Here is a 20,445-nt window from a genome sequence, read left to right as displayed (position 1 = left end):
GCTCCAAAACTTGGTCAGTTCAATGCCAGGGCGAATAATTAAGGTGTTAAACAACAACGGGTGTTCCATTTGGAATATATTCATAGTTTAAAATTCTTTGTTTTACTCATTTTCAGTTATAAGATACAAATAATGAAATTGTCCCAGTTAATTATTTCGTTTGAAAATATTTTGTTTAATTTTTTAAATATATTTTCTTAAGTTTTATTTGTTTTATTTTAGTTGAAGTCTATTCATAATTTTATTAAGTTTAAGCAGTAATTTGTTTCATGAAAATAAATTGAACGGTTTAGTTGTTATACTCTAAAACGTAGTGTCCCAGTTAATTATTTCGCGCACCTTATATTAGGTTTGCCGGAGCTGAAAAATGTAACAGGCAGAAGGTGGCGTGGCAGACCCCACAAAGTATATATATTCTTGATCAGCGTGACAAGACGAGTCGATCTAGCCCTGTCTGTCTGTCCGTCTGTCCGTCCGTATGAACACCTGGATCTCAGAGACTATAAGATATAGAGACACCAAATTTTCCACAAAGATGCCTTATGTGTGTATTCTATACGAGTTTGTTTTATTTTTTTGATTTTTCCCTCCACTTCCCCCTATGGGGGTTTTCCCGATTTCCATTCGTATAATCATGAATACGCAGAAAATGTATATTTTGGAATTTCCCTCCCTCCCCCCTCTCCCATGCAAATCGCGATTTTCTCTAACTCCCGTAATTCATGGAATTTCGAACTAAAATTTTGAAAATACCCCAGTTGGTTATTATGTGTCCGTGTGCCAAGTTTCACTATGATAGACCGATTTAACAAGAAGTTATAGCCATAAATATATTTACTGCTGCAGCGCTGCTCAAGCGCTGCCCGCGGCTGTTGTTGATGCTGGTGCTTTGGTTGACTGCACACATGTTTACACAGGCACGAATTGATGCGCATAGGCATACATACACTCACACAGACGCAATTGCTATGTAAATGTGCAATTATACACCCTTTACGTGAGTACGAATACCGAGAAAGGTAAAATCGATCCAATTTTTTTTTGTTCAATTTTCTTAATTTTTTTATTTTCTATAATTATTGTAAACATATGTACAGAGTATTTCAAAGTCGGGACACCCGACTTTACCTTTTTTACTTGTTTTTAACTGTTGTTTGACTCACAACTCTAGACTTAACTCAGCAAAATGTGATGTTCGAAAAATGTAATGTTCTATTTGGGTCAATAGGTAATCTCTAATGTACGGTTCTTTTGGATGCTGTGTATGAATGCTGGTGTTATTTATTTTTATTTATTTCTGACAAATATCTGTCAATATCATAAGCAACCAACATAACATAAAAACATTCGGGATATGCATTCAGATATTAAAAAAAAAACAATAGAAACAAAAAAAAATTTTAAATAAATAGAATTACAATAATTTAAACACAAAAAAAGTAAAGATATTAAAGAGCAACCAAAATATTATTCAGACCTTAAGAAATTAATTATGCATGATTTAATCGAACTAACAGAGCTCTCATGGCCAAAGAGATGGCTCAATTGATTATAGTTGCTACATAGACCCGAAACGAACTGTACAAAGCGTAGTTCGTGGTACAGCGATTAAGGCTTAAGGGAGCAACAAATCTTGTAGGTCTTTGAGGAACCGTAAAGTTAATTTGGCTGACAAGCACCGAAGACTCGATTTTGCCAGAAATTAATTTATGTATGAAAACAACAGCTAATAAGATCCGGCGATTCGCAAGTGATGGAAGACCTAACAATTGTAGCCTGTGAAAATATGGTGGTAAAGGGTCAGTTCTACTACCAGACCACGTAAGGCAAACAAAAGAAATTGCTTTTGAACAGATTCAATGCGATCTTTATGAATTGCATATTGCTGGCCCATCGCCCAACGTTTAATAAAGCCTAGAGGGCCCTTTGCTTTATTTACAATGGTGGAGATGTGATCGTCAAAACAAAGTTTAGCATCAAACAGTACACATAAGTCGCTAACAGTGTAAATCCGTTATAAAGGAATGTTATTTAAATAATATGAAACGAAGTAAGGCTTGCATCGGTGGAACGTCATTAGCTTACATTTAACAAAATTTATGTTCAACAGATTCCGAGAACACCACAATTCGAGGGCATCGAGATCAAACTGTAAATTATTATAAAACTGAACATCATTATAAAAAAGGCAAAGTTTTACGTCATCGGCATACATTAGGACACGAGAGTGAGTTAAGGATGATGGAAGATCATTTATAAAAAGAGTAAACAGTAGAGGACGTACCTCTGTGGAACCCCCGAAGTTACTTTGATACTTTTGATGGTACGCCGTTAAAAATTACACGCTGTGTTCTGCCAAACAAATAACTAGATATCCATACAATAAGATTTTTGGGAAATCCCAAACGCCCCAAATTGTGGGTCAATAGCTCATTGGCAGAATCAAAAGAATCAGTTTTTCCAGAAGCTTAGGGATAACTGAAAGTTTAGCAATTCCTTTGTAATTTTCAATATCAGATTTAGATCCTTTTTTGAAGAGAGGGCAAATCTAAGATCCTTTCCAGATATAGGGAAAGCAGCAACTGTCAAGTGACAAGGAAAAAAGCTTGAAAAGTGGTTTAATTAGGGCAACAGTACAGAAATTCAAAACGCACCTTGGTATACCATCCGGACCGGGTGCAGAACTTAAGTGTTTGAAGTTTTGACAAAATGGAAAGTTAATCAACAACAGGCATGAATATGCAGTTAGCCTCAGGAATATTGGTGTAAAAGTAGATGTTGGAAGACCAGAAACAATTTGTTGTGTAAGTATCTTGGAAAAAAGTGGAAAAATGGTCAGCAATACCAGCATCTGTGTTAGCAGAAAGTCCTTTAAAAGACAACATTGATGGAAACACAGTCGCATTTCTTTTAGAGTTAACAAAACTATAAAATTGTTTTGGGTCTTGACTAAAATTAAGTCTGCATCGTGTTAACATTGATTGTTTAATATTAAAAATTGTGTACGAGTTACGCTGAATTTATAAGAATCGGAAATGGACCCAGGGTTTTTAAAACGCATATATAACCTGGACTTAAAATTTTGTAAATTGGAAAGCTCTTTAGTGAATCAAGGCACACCACGCGAAGGCAGTAGAGTACAAATAGGAACGCAAGCGTCAAGCGCAAAGTTAAGAGCACCATAAACTATATTAATGGCTACGTCCATATCGTTACACGCATATAAATGAGGCCAATATAACTGGGCTAAAATATAATTCAATTTCATAAAATTAGCTTTTTTAAAGCACGCGCGTGTTTTGATACGAGGCACGGCGGAGTACATTTCAATATTAACAACCAACTCTAAGGTTGGATGGTGAACATCTTCGGGAAGGGATGACGTCAGTGTTCTGTTTAAAACCATATTTGACACATCATTTACGAATCGTGTCTATGCGTGTTTGTGTACTTGTACATATGTATGTATGTGTGCATTGGGCCTGGTTATATGGCTATTACTTTCTTTCTAATCAACCTATCACAATGAAACTTAGTATACGGATATATAATCACTAACTTAATGTGACTACCAAATTCCCAGAATTACGGGAGTTATAGAAAATCGCGAATAGGGGGGAGTGGGGGGTGGATCAGAAAAAATGAACAAACTTGTCCTTTCTCGGGCTCAGGAGAATCTAGATACCAAGTTTGGTTATTCTAGCTCTTATACTTTCTGAGATCCTTGCGTTTATACAGACAGACGGACATGGCTATATCGACTCAGCTTGGCATCCTGATCAAGAATATATATACTTTGTGGGGTCTGCCACACCTCCTTCTGTGTGTTCCATGTACACTCGCACAAAACTAATATACCATTTTACCCTTTGGGTACAGGGTATAAAGAGGTACATCAAGCATACCATCTAAAAATTGACAAGCAGAAGAAGGAAATTTGCATCATATAATACTGACCAAAAACCAAAAACTATCATATAGTCTCTATCTCTAAGCATACTGCATATGCATTGTATTGCAGAACTTCTTCACTGTTCTGTAAGTAAGTTTCATTATCGGATGCTGGTGGAATGTAAGAACAAATACAAGCTTTACGCATATAAACTCTATTGAGAACGGATTTTCAAAAGAGACTATTTCAGACGAAAAAAAAGAGTATACAGCGATAAGAACACCACCCCCTTTGCGGTGTATACGGTCCTGTCTGAAAATAGAATATTTTTGAATAAATATTTCTGAATTTGACACTTTAGGTTTAAGCCACGTTTTAGTAAATATGATAACAGTTGCTACGAATGATGTATTGTTTGAGTAAAGCTTTTGATGTTTAGTGAGCATTCCCCGCACATTCTGATAATGAAATATCAGGGAAGAGGAACGATTTAATTTTTTGCAGGAGGTGGAGTTGTGGAAGAAGAGTTGGTATTTGCATTATTGCGTTTTTGGGTGAATTTGTGAGCAACTACATGCTTTGGCCAAAAAGCAAGGTCAACGATTATTTTAAATATGTTATCAGGAACACAAATTTTGAAAGAAGAAATGTTACGCTTATACTTAAACATGAATTTCGAAACCAAAACGTCACCAGCTAGGCAAGAAGGAACGTTTTGGCAAATGTACAGTTTGATGGCATCCTCTGAAAAATCATGCTTTAGCCGGGATACAAAAATCGACTGGCGTGGCGGGACACCAACTAAGGCACGAGTAGTACCAGGATCGTGAAGAGCAGAAGAATAAGTCGGGCGTGTTGGAGCAGCAGCGATGGGAACCGCCGCAGAACAGGCAGCGATAACAGGAATATCCGCGATGGATCCATTGGCGTCAACAGCAGCAGTCACGTCGGTAATAGCATTGGCAATTGACGTGGCTAAAGAAGCACTCAGAACAACCTCCTCGCTGGTCATAGAAACAGCAAGAGATCGCGAAGATGAAGCGCTCTCTCCAAGAGAAGACGCAGCAGATGTAGCAAATGTTTCAAGGATAGGGTTAGAGTTAGCCGGTGTAGAAGGTGAAACACAATTTGTGTTGTTATCCGGGATTGCAAGTTTGTTAGGCTGAGATATAGTTAAGTTTCGTTTCTTCCTTTTTGGGGACTCGGACAGTAGCTTATGACCAAGAAACGTCGTTTCCAGCGATACATATTTTTCGTGGAAAACTTTAAACTCGGCACGAAGTTTTAAGCGTCTGCTTTATAAACTGACGCATTTCGGTAGCAATACTACAACATTTTTTACAAAACCAGATTAAGTCATTGTTTTTGGCTAAGTAGTCAGTTACCCTGTCAACTAACCCGGCACATTTCGCGTGACTAACGACGTCATACAACCAGCACTGCACTGTAGGGTCCATTGAACCAAGCTTATGGCCAAACTCACAGGACTTAAAACAGCAGGAAAACATATTGGTGAGATTTAATTAGAGCCTAAACGTATGCTTTAAAAAATGTTCATTGAAACGCTCTATAAATGGAATAAACACACGCACTCAAAGAAATTAGCAACAATGTTTTAAATTGATTTAAAACGAAGATTTTATTCACAAAATTCGGGAACAGGTATGTTTTCAATTTTAGAATTTCAACACGTCACCTCTAAAAGTTGAATTTATTGATCAAGGATAAGAGCACAGTCGGTAAGGAAAAAAGTTTGTTTTTGTTGTTCGTATAAAAGAGCACCGAAATGTGAATGCACTGATGGTAAGCAACAACAAAAAGTCACTTGTTCACTGCAATTGGAGGTTTAGCGTTTACTAGAGACAATCGATTATGCAAAGCATTCGCTGGCAAACAGTCACAATGTGTAAACTTGATAAAGTTCAGATAATATTTAAAAAACAATAACAGAGCTCAAAATAAACACGACCGATTTCAACAACAGGGTTTTAAGTATACATTTAGTAATTTCCTAATTTAATAATATTTACATAGGATATGCAAAATATTTTTGATGCAGATTGTACCAAAAAACTAAAGGGTTTATATTTCAATGATTATTTTCATTAGGAAAAATATCTTTGGTAGTGTTTTTAATAAAAGCTCTAAAAACAAACGAGATTAGAAACCTCTCTCTTTCTGTTGCACCGACAATTGGTTTTGAGGCGAAACTTGGGCGGAAGAGATTTCTGTGGCACCCCTGATAGTATCTGAGATCCAGATGTTTATACGGACGGACAGACAGACATAGATCGACTCCCCTTGACATGTTGATCAAGACTATATATACTATGGCTGATTGTAACATTAAAGTCGGTGTTTTTACTAAAGCAATAATCAAGCTACGGAATACCGTCTCAAACTTTTTAAAATTTCCGCAAAAATATGCTCAAAACCACCGGAAAGAGCTGTTTCCATGTCGTTTGCATGCGCAAATATATACGGATCTCCTGGGCAGCGAACTATACCATATTCAAAAGATTTCCATGAGGAGAATTGGAAATTTCAGCGGAATAACGCTCCAATACACGTTTCGTGAAACGTGCTATAGCATGACGTTTTTCGAGACAAGAAATATCCCCTTAATGCAGTGGCCTGTGATTAGTTCGGATTTAAATCATCAAACAACAGCATAGAGTGCTACCTAATCACTATCTAGTCAGAATCTAGAAATGATAATACAATGCAGAATGTACAAAATTTGGACTTAAAGTTAATCAAAGTCTTGCAACGATGGCACGTGGTAAGACAATATGCACAGAATATACGATGTTTAGTCATCGAATATTATAAATCTGGGAATACTTTTGGTGAAATAGCCAAACAATTCAATCTGGCTAAGTCGTCAGTTCAAGAAATTGTAATAAATTTTGAGAAAAACGGAAATATTAAAAAAACAAGTAAAAAAGCTAAAGTCGAGTGTGCCGACTTTGAAATACTCTGTACATATGTTTACAAAAATTATAGCAAAAAAAAAATTAAGAATTTTAAAAAAAATTTCATCGATTTTACGTTTCTCGGTATTCGAACTCACGTAAAGGGTGTATAATTGCACATATACAAAACAATTGCGACTATGTGAGTGTATGCATGTCTATGCGTGTTTATTCGTGTCTGTGTGAGCATGTTTGCAGTCAACTAAAGCACCAACTAAAGAACTGCTGCGGGCAGCGCTTGGGCAGCACTTACAGCTGTGATCAAAATAATAGTAGTGAAATGGTGTTTTAATGAACTTAAAATAATTTGTATTATTAAGTATACAAGGTGCAATTCAAAAGTTCCAGGACTTTTATTAAAAAACGAAAACTATTTTTTTTTTTGAAAAATTTATTGGTCGCCTTCAAAATAGTCTCCTTCCGCCTGAATACAACGTTTTGCACGTTCAAGAAGGTGATCGAACGACTTTTTTAGGTCATTTGTCGGTATAGCGTTGAGGATGGCGGTCGCCGCCTGTTGGATGGCATCAACGTCAGCATAGCGGTTTCCTTTCATGGCCAAATGTAGTTTTCCGAAAAGGTAGAAGTCGCACGGTGCCATATCAGGTGAATACGGCGAGTGGTTAATGGTTAAAATGTGATTTTTGATCAAATAATCGGTCACAATCGGTTGATTTTTGAGCAATTTTTGGTCGTCAGTCAATTTGTGCGGAACAAACCGTGCACACACCTTTCGTAAGCCCAAATGTTCGGTCAAAATCCGATAAATCGATGTTTTGGAGATGTTCAATTCCATTTCCATCAATTTCAATGATGATTTCGGCTGATTTTTGATGAATTCACGCACTGTTTTGATGGCATTTTTGGTGATCACGAATTTTGTTTGGCCCACATGTTGATCGTCATTTATGTCCTCACGACCACTTTGAAAACGTTGAAACCACTCGTGCACTCTGCTACGGGATAGGCAATCATCGCCATAAACTTGTTTCATCAATTTCGGTAAAAGTTTTATCAATTTTAAAACAAAATTTAATGTTGGCTCTTTTTTTCGAAGCTCATTTTCCGACCGATAACACAAACATACTGACACTTAAAACGCAATAACTTCACTTCCAATCGATGAAATGTCATAATATTCTCACTGGACAATCGATAAAGATAGCAGATTCTAACGCACCAGTCGACATATAGATAGCGCCACCAGGGGGCGCTAGCTTCAAAAAGTCCTGGAACTTTCGAATTGCACCTTGTAGTATATTAACAAGTAAATCATAAAGAAATAACAACAAATTCTTGAGATCTGGAGACTGTGCCGGCCATTCTAGTACATTGATCCTGTTAGTTTGAAACCATTGTTTGGCAACATTATTGGCAACGGATCATTATCCTGCTAGAATACCCAAATTAGTGGCATATGGCAGCATAATATTCTGCATTATATGCACATAAAGGTGGCGATCCATGACATTCCGGATCCAATATATGTAAGGCAACGCGCCGTAATATGAAAAACTGGCTCAGATCATAATACGAGCTCCTCCGTGTTTTTTTCGGTTTTCGTTGTGAATCGAGGGTGCCATTCAGTATTTGGTGGTCGCCTAACATACTGACGAGACCCAGTTCCACCATAAAGCGCGATTTTTGATTCATCTGACAATAAAATGTTTCTCCATTACTGCACTGGCCAATCAATGTGGTCTTGGGCAAATTTAATTCGCTTGTCCAGATGTTTTTTTGTGAAAAGGGGCACTTTCCTTGGACTCTGAGCCAAATTATTTTGCAGTAGGCATCTCCGTATTATTAGTGTACTAATATGGATTTAATTCATCTCTTATATCGGTATAGCTCGCAAATGGGTTCTGCCTAAAGTATCTCACTACACGGCTCGCCAATTTATCTGACATAGCGCGATGTCCTCCACGTGTTTCAGGGCCTGGGATGAATTTTATAGCATTACACACCGTTGTAGGAGAACAACCTCCTATATTTTGAACTTCATTGTAAGTTTTTCCCTTAGATATCCATTTTTGAAATGTGTATTGGAAACTATTGAAAACTATTACAAAATAATAGAACTTACTATTTGCAAATTTTCGTGAGCTTAAGGAGCGACACTTAATATTTTTGGAATGTTTGTGCAAGCACTACTATTATTTTGAGCGCGTAGAATAGGGACAAGCTGTGGAAAATGCAAATAACAACAACAAGTGCGCAAAAAGCTAAAGTAACGCGACATTTTATTGTGCTCTTGTTGTAGATCAAATAGGTAGAAAGAATGGATTAAAAATGAAAGGAAACACAAAAATACGAACGGTAGAACGTAGAGAAAAATATCACTACTATTATTTTGAGCACAACTGTATATTTATGGCTTTTACTTCCTGCTAAATCTGTCTATCATAATGAAACTTGGCACACGGACACATAAGCACTAAAAGGATATAACTGCCGAAATTGATTTTAAAATTCCAAGAAATCCGGAAGTTATGGAAAAAACACGAAAATAAACTTGACCTGCCTAAGACTTAGGGGAATCTCGATACCAAGTTTGGTTATTCTAGCTCTTGTACGTCCTGATATCCTTGCGCTCATACGAACAGACGGACATGGCTATATCGACTCGGCTTGTCAGCCTGATCAGTAATATATATACTTTGTGGGGTCTGCCACGCCACCTTCTGTGTCATACATACATTCGCACAAAACTAGTATAGCCGTACCCAAAGGGTAAAAGGCTATAATAAAAGTAAAAATCTAACATGCAAGAATTTCTAATAAACTTATGAAAACAAGTTGCCCAAATATCAATTTTACTGAGGTATTAAAAACGAATTTGTATTCGGTTATACCTCCTCGAACTCACGTAAAGGGTATATAACTGCAACTAACTAGCAGTAATAACAAAGGGTGTCGGCAGAAATTACATGTATGGCTATAACTTCCTTTCGAATTGAGCTATCAGCGATGTGTTGCAGAGGCCAAAGGCCATGTTACCCAATATTAATATTCAAAAATATTTGTATTTTTAATTAAATAATAAATATGTTACGTAGCGTACGAATTAATAGTGGTCACACTTTTCTCATCAGTTACTCAAAGCATTTAACTAAATTAATGTTATAGTTGCAACATTTTTTTCTTCTAAAGTTAAGAGAATAAAATTGTCTTTCAGAAAAAAATATAATTGCATGTGTTATATACATTAGTATTGAAAATATCGTCTGTTAAACATTGCATATGGCTAAAAAAGCATGACGTACGAATTAATAGTGGTCGGGGCTCGTATATAAAAACAAGTAAGGAACCTAAAGTTGGAGTTCCCGAACTTGCCTAAGACTTAGGGGAATCTCGATACCAAGTTTGGTTATTCTAGCTCTTGTACGTCCTGATATCCTTGCGCTCATACAGACAGACGGACATGGCTATATCGACTCGGCTTGTCACCCTGATCAGTAATATATATACTTTGTGGGGTCTGCCACGCCACCTTCTGTGTCATACATACATTCGCACAAAACTAGTATAGCCGTACCCAAAGGGTAAAAGGCTATAATAAAAGTAAAAATCTAACATGCAAGAATTTCTAATAAACTTATGAAAACAAGTTGCCCTAATATCAATTTTACTGAGGTATTAAAAACGAATTTGTATTCGGTTATACCTCCTCGAACTCACGTAAAGGGTATATAACTGCAACTAACTAGCAGTAATAACAAAGGGTGTCGGCAGAAATTACATGTATGGCTATAACTTTCTTTCGAATTGAGCTATCAGCGAGTACCGAATCTAAGAACAGTCTATCTTGTTAGAAAACAATATAATCATCGCAACGCGCAATAATAATGTAATTGCCACAGAAGCAGGTAGGATCTAGCGAGTACTGTCTACCCAGTTATCCAATGCGCGGCTCACGGGAGTATCAATCCGGAGTCGAGGAAGCACGAAAACAACGTTTAATGATAAGCGGTTAGACCAACGCTTGTTATATTCACGCTATCTCTCTAAAGCCAACACGATTATTTTCGAGCATAATTTCGTTAATTTGTCCGATTTTATCTTCGTTACCAGAGGTGGGTAAACAAATTATATGAGGCAAGTATTTTACAATAAAACAAGATAGAAAGCTACAGTCGAGCAAGCCCGACAGTGTAATACCCTGTACCCAGGTAAACTTCCGTCACTGAGTTATATGCGCCCATAGCAGCAGCAAAAAGAGGAAGAAGAAGAGCGAACTTGTTGCTGCAGTTTGCGTTCTCTCTTGTTTTTTTTTAATTCTCTTACTTTTTTTAATTTCTATAAATTTTTTAAACATATGTACAGAGTATTTCAAAGTCGGGTCACCCGACTTTAGCTTTTTTACTTGTTAATAATTCAGTAGCCGTAATTTCAATAGAATTCAACATTTCCAGTTAGGTTAGGTTAGATGCGGCAGCCAGGGTGAAGTACCCTGACCCACTTAGGCCCTGAAGATTGGCCCATTGTGATACCGCGTGGACTGATCCACTTCCCAGTTTCCCGTGGTTAACTGCGTGTCACATTTCCAGTTAACTCGTTTATTTGTTTTTCGAATGACGGGATATTTGATAGTTGGGCTCATTTTGCACTCCATTCTAACCACGACCTGGACATGGAATTCATTGTGTCAACATTTCAGCTCCCTTAAGAGTTACTTTTGGGTCTCGGGTATTACTAGTTACCTATATACTATATGTATAAATCTATGTATGTAGTATGTATATAGGTTTAATCATGAGCGCGAAATACCTCTTTATCCGTGAAGTGTGACTTATCCTTCTCTTGCTCGGGCGTCAAGTGCAATACTGTCGTCGATGTTGAATTAGCATGGTTTTTCAACACATAGCGTTGTATATCTAGATTCTCCCAACAAATCAAAGTTTCAACTGACCCCAGTTCCAAAGCACGCAAAGTGTCTTCAACGCCAAAGCAATATTTACCTGTATCCTGCCAAAACAAAAGCAAATCTGAAGTCATATTTTTCACAATTTTTAAATTTCTTACTTGAGATATTTCATCAAAATAACGCCCAATGAGCTTCTTTTCTTGTATGAATTTAACGTTTTGCAAAGACTCAGCAGCAAGTTCTATAGCCTGATTGAAACCGTTTTCACCACCATAAGAGACGTCCACCAATTTAATTACTTTTGATTGTAAACGCTTCAAAGTAATAATAACAATTTATGAGTAAAATTTTAGACAAAATCACAGCAACCTACAGGGTCAAACATGTCAGACTGGCTGAGCTCAGTTTTGAAGTCCGCACTACCGGCAAGAATTAGTCCCGCGATGTTTGGCTTGTCGTTTGTGATAAACAGCTGGGTTGCCACTTCGGCAACTTTGCGTACATAATTATGGCGCTTCTCCATGCGTAAACGAGCGAATCGCAGCGCTGATTGACCACCGCGACCATGCTTTTTAGGTAGATCTACAGTAAATTTATGAAGCACCTCGCGTGTATTTCCTTGCAACGTTCCAAAGAGTGCACCGTTACCGTCCATTACAATAAAGCCGAACTTATTATCGTCAGCGAGTAGTGCAGTTAGTGCTTCAGTATGAAATTTATTGTCGCAAAGATATAGTGAGGTATTTATAGGCTTGAATGGCTCAAAGTCTATGTTAACCTTCTTTTCTTTGCCTTCCTCTGTAACAATTGTGCCACAGTATATAACCAAACCATTGGGAGGCACTGTAAAAAAACATATTCAAAAATGTTCAAAGAATAAATAAATTAAATACGTCGGCATAAATACTCACCTTTCGTATACAACTTAAGCCTATGTTGTACGGATGTTATCGCGCCCAGTACGGAGAGGCGGTTCACACGTGACTTTATATTTGACGCCGTACCAAACTCGTCCGCCAACATTTTGCTGACCCTTGAGATTTGATCCTTAGGCGGAATTATTAATGAAATCATACTGGTTCCATTTCTAAAACAAACAAAATTATTTTTGTTTAAATAAATCTGATGATCTGGATCCTCGATTAATGCGTGAAATGTAGCCCCATTTTGCATGAGAGGAGAGAGAACGACGTATGGCAGACCACACAAAGTACATATATATATTCTTGATCAGCAAGACAAGGCGTATCGAACTTAACCATGTCTGTCTGTCAGTATGAATCAACAAGTAAAAAAGCTAAAGTCGGGTATCCGGACTTTGAAATACTCTGTACATATGTTTAGAATAATTATAGAAATTAAAAAAAGTACAGTACCACTCTTAGCTTCAACTAGTAAAGACGTGTAACTACCAACCGCGAGCGAACCGTGTGCTTATCAGTTAAAGCCAAAAACAATTCTTCACAAACAAACAAACAACCGCACAAAACAAAATTTGAAAAAAAAAATCCAAAAACAAAAATACAGCAGAACAGTTACAAAAACCAAAAACTCAGTAGGGCTCCTGCCCTGTTACACTAGCAATGTCTCGACCACCAGACTTAAATAGTCTTTTGACGAACAAAAACAACAACAATAACCCAAAATTCATCACAATCACTAGAACCGACAACCAAACATTTGAAAAAGTAAATCCATTTGTAATTAAAAAAGTGATGGACTACCAGTGCAACGGAGAAGTTGACACTTGTAAAAAAACAAGAGCGGGAACGTTGTTAATCAAAACAAAAAACACTATGCAAGCACAAAAACTATTGAAACTGACATCTTTCACCGACTTCCCTGTCACAGTTAGCGAGCACAAAACACGAAACTTCTCTAAAGGTGTAATTTATTCGAACGAACTTCGCAACATCGATGAAGCAATAATTTTAGAAGAGTTAAAAACACAAAATATTGTAGAAGTGCGGAAAATAATGAAAAAGGAGAACTTCATACTTAAAGAAACCGGCCTCATCATACTAACTTTTGCATCCCTAACAATTCCGGAAACTATAAGGATAGGATATGAAAGAATCCAAATTCGCCCTTACATACCTCTCCCTCTCAGATGCCGCAATTGTCTGAAATTTGGACACTCATCTACCAATTGCAAGAGCCCTACAGCATGCACTAACTGCTCTGCGGAACAACACACAGCCGAAGACGAATCCTGTACCAAAGAAAAATTCTGCATAAACTGCAAATATGAACCTACTAACCAAAACAACCACAGTCCGTTTGATAAAACATGCCCAGCCTTTGTAAAACAAAAAGAACTTACAACAATAAAAACAATAGAAAAGGTAGACCACAAAACCGCCCTCACAATATATAATTCCCGCCACACTCATCAACCTACACCATATGCAAAAGTCGTCACAGAACAACCATCTAAACCATCCACAAACCATTGCTCGAAGCCCACACATACAACACCATCTACATCTACCCAAATCATCAAACCATCGAATCACACCTTGTCTTCGCAACAAAAACAAAACAGCCCAATAGAAAGAAGTACCACATCCTACGAAGATATCTATGATACAATCATGGATACAATCCCATCCACAACCGAAAAACCAACAGCAAACTTCTCCACTCAACTCACAGAAGACCTTAAACTTAGAATTTATAGTAATAAGCAAAACTCTCTCTCCAAACCTCTTAAATCCAAGGATAAAAACGAACAAAAGCATAAAAACTTCTAATTTATCTTATTTCTCAAACAACACATACATTTTTTTTTTTCTCTTTCTTTTTTTTTTTTTTCTTTTTTTGATAAATGTTAAAAGTCCTGCAATGGAACTTAAATGGTTATTTAAATAATTATAATGAGTTGCAAATCCTCATAAAAAACCAAAACCCTAAAATAATCTCTCTACAAGAGACACACCTGTACACTACACATAACATACCCATCCCAATTAACTATACACTTTACCACAAAAACTCATTGACAAACGGTTACGGAGGAGTGGCACTTCTTGTACACAACTCCATAGAACAACAACAAATCAACATCAACACTTCGTACTTCGACATAGTAGCAGTAACAATACATTCTAAAATAAAGTTCACAATAATCTCATCGTACATTCCACCAAATAAGCCCTTTTCAATAAATAACCTTAGAAATACCTTCAACAATATCACACCACCATTACTAATAACTGGTGATTTCAATAGCTGGCATAGAAGCTGGGGCTCGCAAACTAACAATCTCAGAGGTAACACAATTTATAAATTTATAAACCAATCTTCCCTTTCTACTCTCAATGATGGCTCCCCTACACACTTCACAACACATCACACATTCACAAACATCGATCTCACCATAGCATCCCCCGACCTCGCTCTATTCATAAAATGGAACATAAGCAACTATCTCTCAGGAAGCGACCACTTCCCCATCCACTTAACAATATTCCAAGAAAATAGCCCAAGTAAACCCACCTTCAAACCCAAATTTAATTTAAACAAAGCTAACTGGTCACTGTTTCAAAAACTCACAGACAAATACTCAAATGCAAAACAACCCAGCCAGCAAATTAACCAAGAAACAGCAAACATAGTCAGAATAATTTTACAAAGTGCATATCAATCCATTCCACAGACACACATATATCATGCAAAAGAGGTCCCATGGTGGGACAAAACTCTACAACAGCTCAAAATTAAAAAAAATACAGCCTGGCTAAACCTCAAAAGGAACATTAGTACGGAAAACATCCTTACCTACAAAAAAGTTAATGCCAAGCTCAAGCGTGAGCTTAAAATTAAAAAACGTAACGCGGTGCAAACATTTACAGCAGAAATAAATCCATCCACTTCCACATCAAAAATTTGGTCCAACATCAACAGATTTTGTGGCCTAAATACCCGTCACGATATCCACTGCCTTGTCAATCCGAACAACTCCACACAAACAATAGTAAACAAAACCGAAATAGCCAATACTTTATGCGAATATTGGTCAACCGCATCCTCAGATAACAACTTCCACCCAGAATTTAGATACCACAAAACAAACTCCTGCCATACTATAAGCCACACCCCATCGCCCGTAGCCATGAAAATTGAAAACGATGTGACTCTTCTTGAGTTTAAAGCCGCACTTAATCAACTTAAAGGGAAAACACCTGGAAGAGATCGTATTAGCTACCCCATGCTTAAAAATTTGTCCCCCACCGTTGAAAGTCGACTACTCAATTTATTTAATGAAATTCTAAATGGGCATATCCCTCAACAATTTAAAATCAGCAGCGTCATACCCATACCAAAACCAAACACTGATAAAACCTCTATAAACTCTTACCGCCCGATATCACTAAACTCCTGCATTTCAAAAGTCCTCGATAAAATTGTATCCAACCGACTTTGGTGGCTAGCTACTAACAGCCAGCTACTCGACAGTCGGCAAATGGGTTTCCGAAAGGGAAAATCGGTGTCTGACCCACTAGCCATGCTAGATTTTCAGATCACCTCGGCTCTCTCGACCAAAAATCATCTATCTGTGATCTCATTAGACTTTGCTAAAGCCTTCGATAGAGTGGGAATCCACACAATAGTCGACGAACTCACCACATGGAAAATAGGACCAAAGATAATTAAATACGTAATAAACTTCTTAACAAAACGAAAAATAATAGTCCAAACATATAATGCCCGCTCTACAACAAAACCGCTAATAAACGGAATACCACAGGGATCACCATTGTCAGTAATTCTCTTCTCAATAGCATTCAATAAATTAAACAAAACAATAGCCATACACAAAACATTTCACTTCTCCGCTTACGCTGACGATTACACAATAGTTAAAAAAATCCACAGAACCCAAAACTCTCTCAATATTGACAATCTTTTCGCTGACATAATAAAATGGTGCAACTACTCGGGTGCGTCACTCTCTATCACCAAATGCAAACATCTACATATTTGCCGGAAAAAAGAATGCGTACTTCAATTGCAATCCAACAACTTCACATTAAAAAATGAAAACTATCTCAAAATACTAGGAGTCACATTCACAAAAAACTACAAATGGAATCTACACATAGAAAATGTCGCACTACAACTCACAAACAGACTCAATATTATTAAATGCCTATCAAGCGAAAGATTTAACTGCCACACCACCATACTAATAAATATAATTAAATCCCTCATATTATCCAAAATAGATTACGCCCTTTTTCTATATGGAAGAGCACCTAAATCAACACTCAGCAAACTAAAGACAATATACCACTCGGCATTGCGCTTAGCAACGGGTGCATTTCCAACCACCCCAATAAATAACCTACTGTACGAAACAAACATTCAACCAATAGAATCCAGAACAATCCACGCTACACTTAAAAACTTTAAAACCATAATGACAGCAAATAACTCCCCTTTAGAGGATATATATAACAAATTGAAGAAAAATAAAAAGCAGCTCAAAATCCCATCATCACTAAAAGACACAATAACCCAATGCCATAAACTACAAATTGAAATTTCACCTGTAAAAAACTCAAAACAAATAACTCCACCCTGGTCCTTCCATCACAAATACATTAACTTGACATTACACCTTAATCTAAAAAAAGACACCCAACCAGTCGAATACCAACAAAAATTTTATGAACTCAAAGAATCTCTAAATTACCGACAATTCCTATACACTGATGGGTCAAAATCGACTGCCGGAGTATCGTATAGCGTCACAACGTCGACGGAAACCATCACCTACCAACAACTTCCCCACTTCTCCTCCATTTTTACTGCAGAAATCTCAGCCATACTCGCAGCATGCAAATATGCAGCCAAACAAACTGGTAAATTCGCAATCTGTTCCGACTCCATATCCTCTTTAATAGCAATAGACAACATTAACAACCAAAACTACTACTCAACTACAATAAGAAATATCTTGAGCTCTTACAAAAACAAATTTCTACTTATCTGGGTCCCAGGACACTGTCAAATATTGGGAAACGAAATGGCAGATAAAATCGCAAAAAATGCTTTTAAACACCCACTTAAAACAGAACAGAACTTCAACGAATCAGACATACGAAAATACATCAAACAGGAACTGAATAACCACAGCAGCACGCTATGGAACCACACCTCCCAACATTATAAGATTGTCAACCCTGAGAAAACTACAAACAACAATATACCAAGCTCGAATTTATCACGATTAGACACAATAAAACTTATGCGACTCCGACTCGGACACACGAACCTTACCCACAGCTTTATCCTAAATAAATCCCCACCACCCACATGCCCAAATTGCAACACCACAATAACCATCAACCACATACTTCTAGACTGCACCAAGCTACAACAAGAAAGAACAAAATTCTTGGCAACAACAATAGAAAAAATAACTTCACCCAAAAACATTTATCAAACAATTGCTTTCCTTAAATCTGCGAATCTCTACCACCAGATATAAAACAAATAAAAATAAGAAATGTAAATAATTGTAAATAAATCTAGACTTAAGTAAACACATTGTAAATAAGTTGACACTGATAAGCTTAAGGCCTTAGCTGCTATAGCTTAAAACCACAAGCTACTTGCAATTTGCAATTGTAAGTGGATTTTTTTAAATAAATAAATAATAAATAATAAAAAAAGTAAGAGAATTAAAAAAAAAATTTTTGATTGATTTTACCTCCTTTGGTATTCGAACTCACAGAAAGGGTGTATAATTGCACATATACAAAGCAATTGCGTCTATGTGAGTGTGTGTATATGCTCGTATATTCGTGTCTGTGTAAGCATGTTCGCAGTCAACCAAAGCACCAGTATCAACAACAGCTGCGGGCAGCGCTTGAGCAGCGCTGGAGCAGCAAATATATTTATGGCTATAACTTTTTGTTAAATCGGTCTATCATAGTGAAACTTGGCATACGGACACATAATAACTAACTGAAGGCATTTGCGTACGAAATTCCAAGAATTACGGGAATTAGAGAAAATCACGATTTGCATGGTAGAGGGGGGTGGGAAGGAAATTCCAAAATATACATTTTCTGCGTATTCACATAAGGCATCTGGGACTAAAATTTGGTGTCCGTAGGTCTTATAGTCTCCGAGATATATGCGATTATACGAATGGAAAATGGGGAAGTGGGGGGGGGGGGGGGGGGGGGGGGGAGAATCAAAAAAATAAAACAAACTTGCACAGCGTACACATATAACGCATCTTTGTGTTAAGTTTGGTGTCTCTACAGAGATCCAGGTGTTCATACCGACAGACGGACAGACACACAGACAGACAGACAGACAGGGCTAGATCGGCTCATCTCGTCATGCTGATCAAGAATATATATATATAAAAACCTCCAGTTAGTGATAATGTATCCGAATGCCAAGGTTCATCTTGATAGGTTAATTTGAAGGCAAGATATAGCCAGAAATGTAATCTCTGCCCACAGCTGTTATTTTTGCTACTTTGACTTATTTCTGCACATATACACGCAGACACGATTCTAATGTAAATTATGCTGTTGAAACTGTACATAAATATATGTCTCCACTTACGTATGTATGTACTTAATATTTTTAATTTAATTTGATAAATTTATTACAAAAAATTATATTTTTTAAAAATTAATTATTAAAATTATTTATTAATTTTAAATACCCGGTACCCAAAGGGTATACTAGTATTGTGCGAATGTATGTAACACACAGAATATATATGTAGGGTTGGCAGCTCTTTAACCAGCAGATAATCATCGACCTATCGCTATGGTTAATCCAGGGTAGGCTAGGAAGGTTTATCGTTATAGCCATAAGAGTTTGACTTCGGAAGCGAGAAGACGTTGTAAACAAGTTATGAATAAACTTTACTTTAATATGATTTAATTTACACAAAGAAAAATATTGTAGTGTGATGTACTTATTATTTACGGAGTTTCTGCAGCAGATTTTTATTCACTCGTAGGGAACTCATTAAAGATCGCTATAATTTTGGACACTCGTCCGGGATAGAACCACAAGTGAATGTGCAAATTAGCATTAGCATAGCATTACCATTACGTTCTTATACAAATGAAGCATCGAATGTGTGTATGTACAGGTCAATTCCACTGGAAAGTAAAGGAAAAGTAGCAAACGACAAATCTACAAAGTAGTAAGGAAGACTTTAACGACGTAATTCGTTTTGCGTCCGCATTTCGAACGTAGAGGAAAGCAACAAACTACGAACATAAAGAGCAAAGAAGACGTGAGCGACGCTTTTGGTTTACGTGCACTGCGAACGAAAGAACTGCGAGCGTTAAGGAAAAGAGAAAGCAACCAATCTATAAAGCATGGTAGAAAAAAGCAGCAGACGGCGAAACAGCCTCAGTGGCACTTCGCACGGCCACGTGCGACTTGTATGCAAAAGACAACGAAGTAAAGAAGACTAAGAAGAAGAACGCACCACCTGTCTGTGTGTATTGGAATATAAAATATAAAAGAGATGCATGGTGTAGCAAATTAAGTAAGCGGATTCAACTTCAACTTTATTTAATTTAAATAAATTTTAAGGTAAACAGTGGCAAAGTTGAACAAAAAATTGAAAGAGTTATAGTAGAAGCATTCAGGTGTTGAAGCAGTTTTACTGGAGAGACTATTGTCGTATTTTGGATTACGACCCCTAACCACTATTATTGGTACGG

The 20,445-nt window shown here is 37.0% G+C and overlaps 1 protein-coding gene across 2 annotated transcripts in view; it reads right to left on the bottom strand.

Annotated features, from left to right (window-relative positions):
* Positions 1–20,445, bottom strand: part of LOC115624558 (eukaryotic peptide chain release factor subunit 1) — a 68,253-nt gene that overhangs the window by 14,519 nt on the left and 33,289 nt on the right. For both annotated transcript variants that reach the window (XM_030519285.1, XM_030519286.1), the window contains exons 3-6: positions 12,643–12,818; positions 12,105–12,574; positions 11,890–12,045; positions 11,635–11,832 (exon numbers count right to left, since the gene is read on the bottom strand). In XM_030519285.1, the coding sequence (XP_030375145.1) occupies positions 11,635–11,832; positions 11,890–12,045; positions 12,105–12,574; positions 12,643–12,818 (1,000 nt within the window). The remainder of the gene's footprint in view (positions 1–11,634; positions 11,833–11,889; positions 12,046–12,104; positions 12,575–12,642; positions 12,819–20,445) is intronic.

This window comes from Scaptodrosophila lebanonensis, unplaced genomic scaffold (assembly GCF_003285725.1).
Source record: "Scaptodrosophila lebanonensis strain 11010-0011.00,11010-0021.00 unplaced genomic scaffold, SlebRS2 tig00000061-arrow-pilon, whole genome shotgun sequence".
Lineage (NCBI taxonomy): Eukaryota > Metazoa > Arthropoda > Insecta > Diptera > Drosophilidae > Scaptodrosophila > Scaptodrosophila lebanonensis.
The sequence above is the reverse complement of the archived record's forward strand: the minus strand, read 5'-3'. Positions and strand labels throughout refer to the sequence as shown.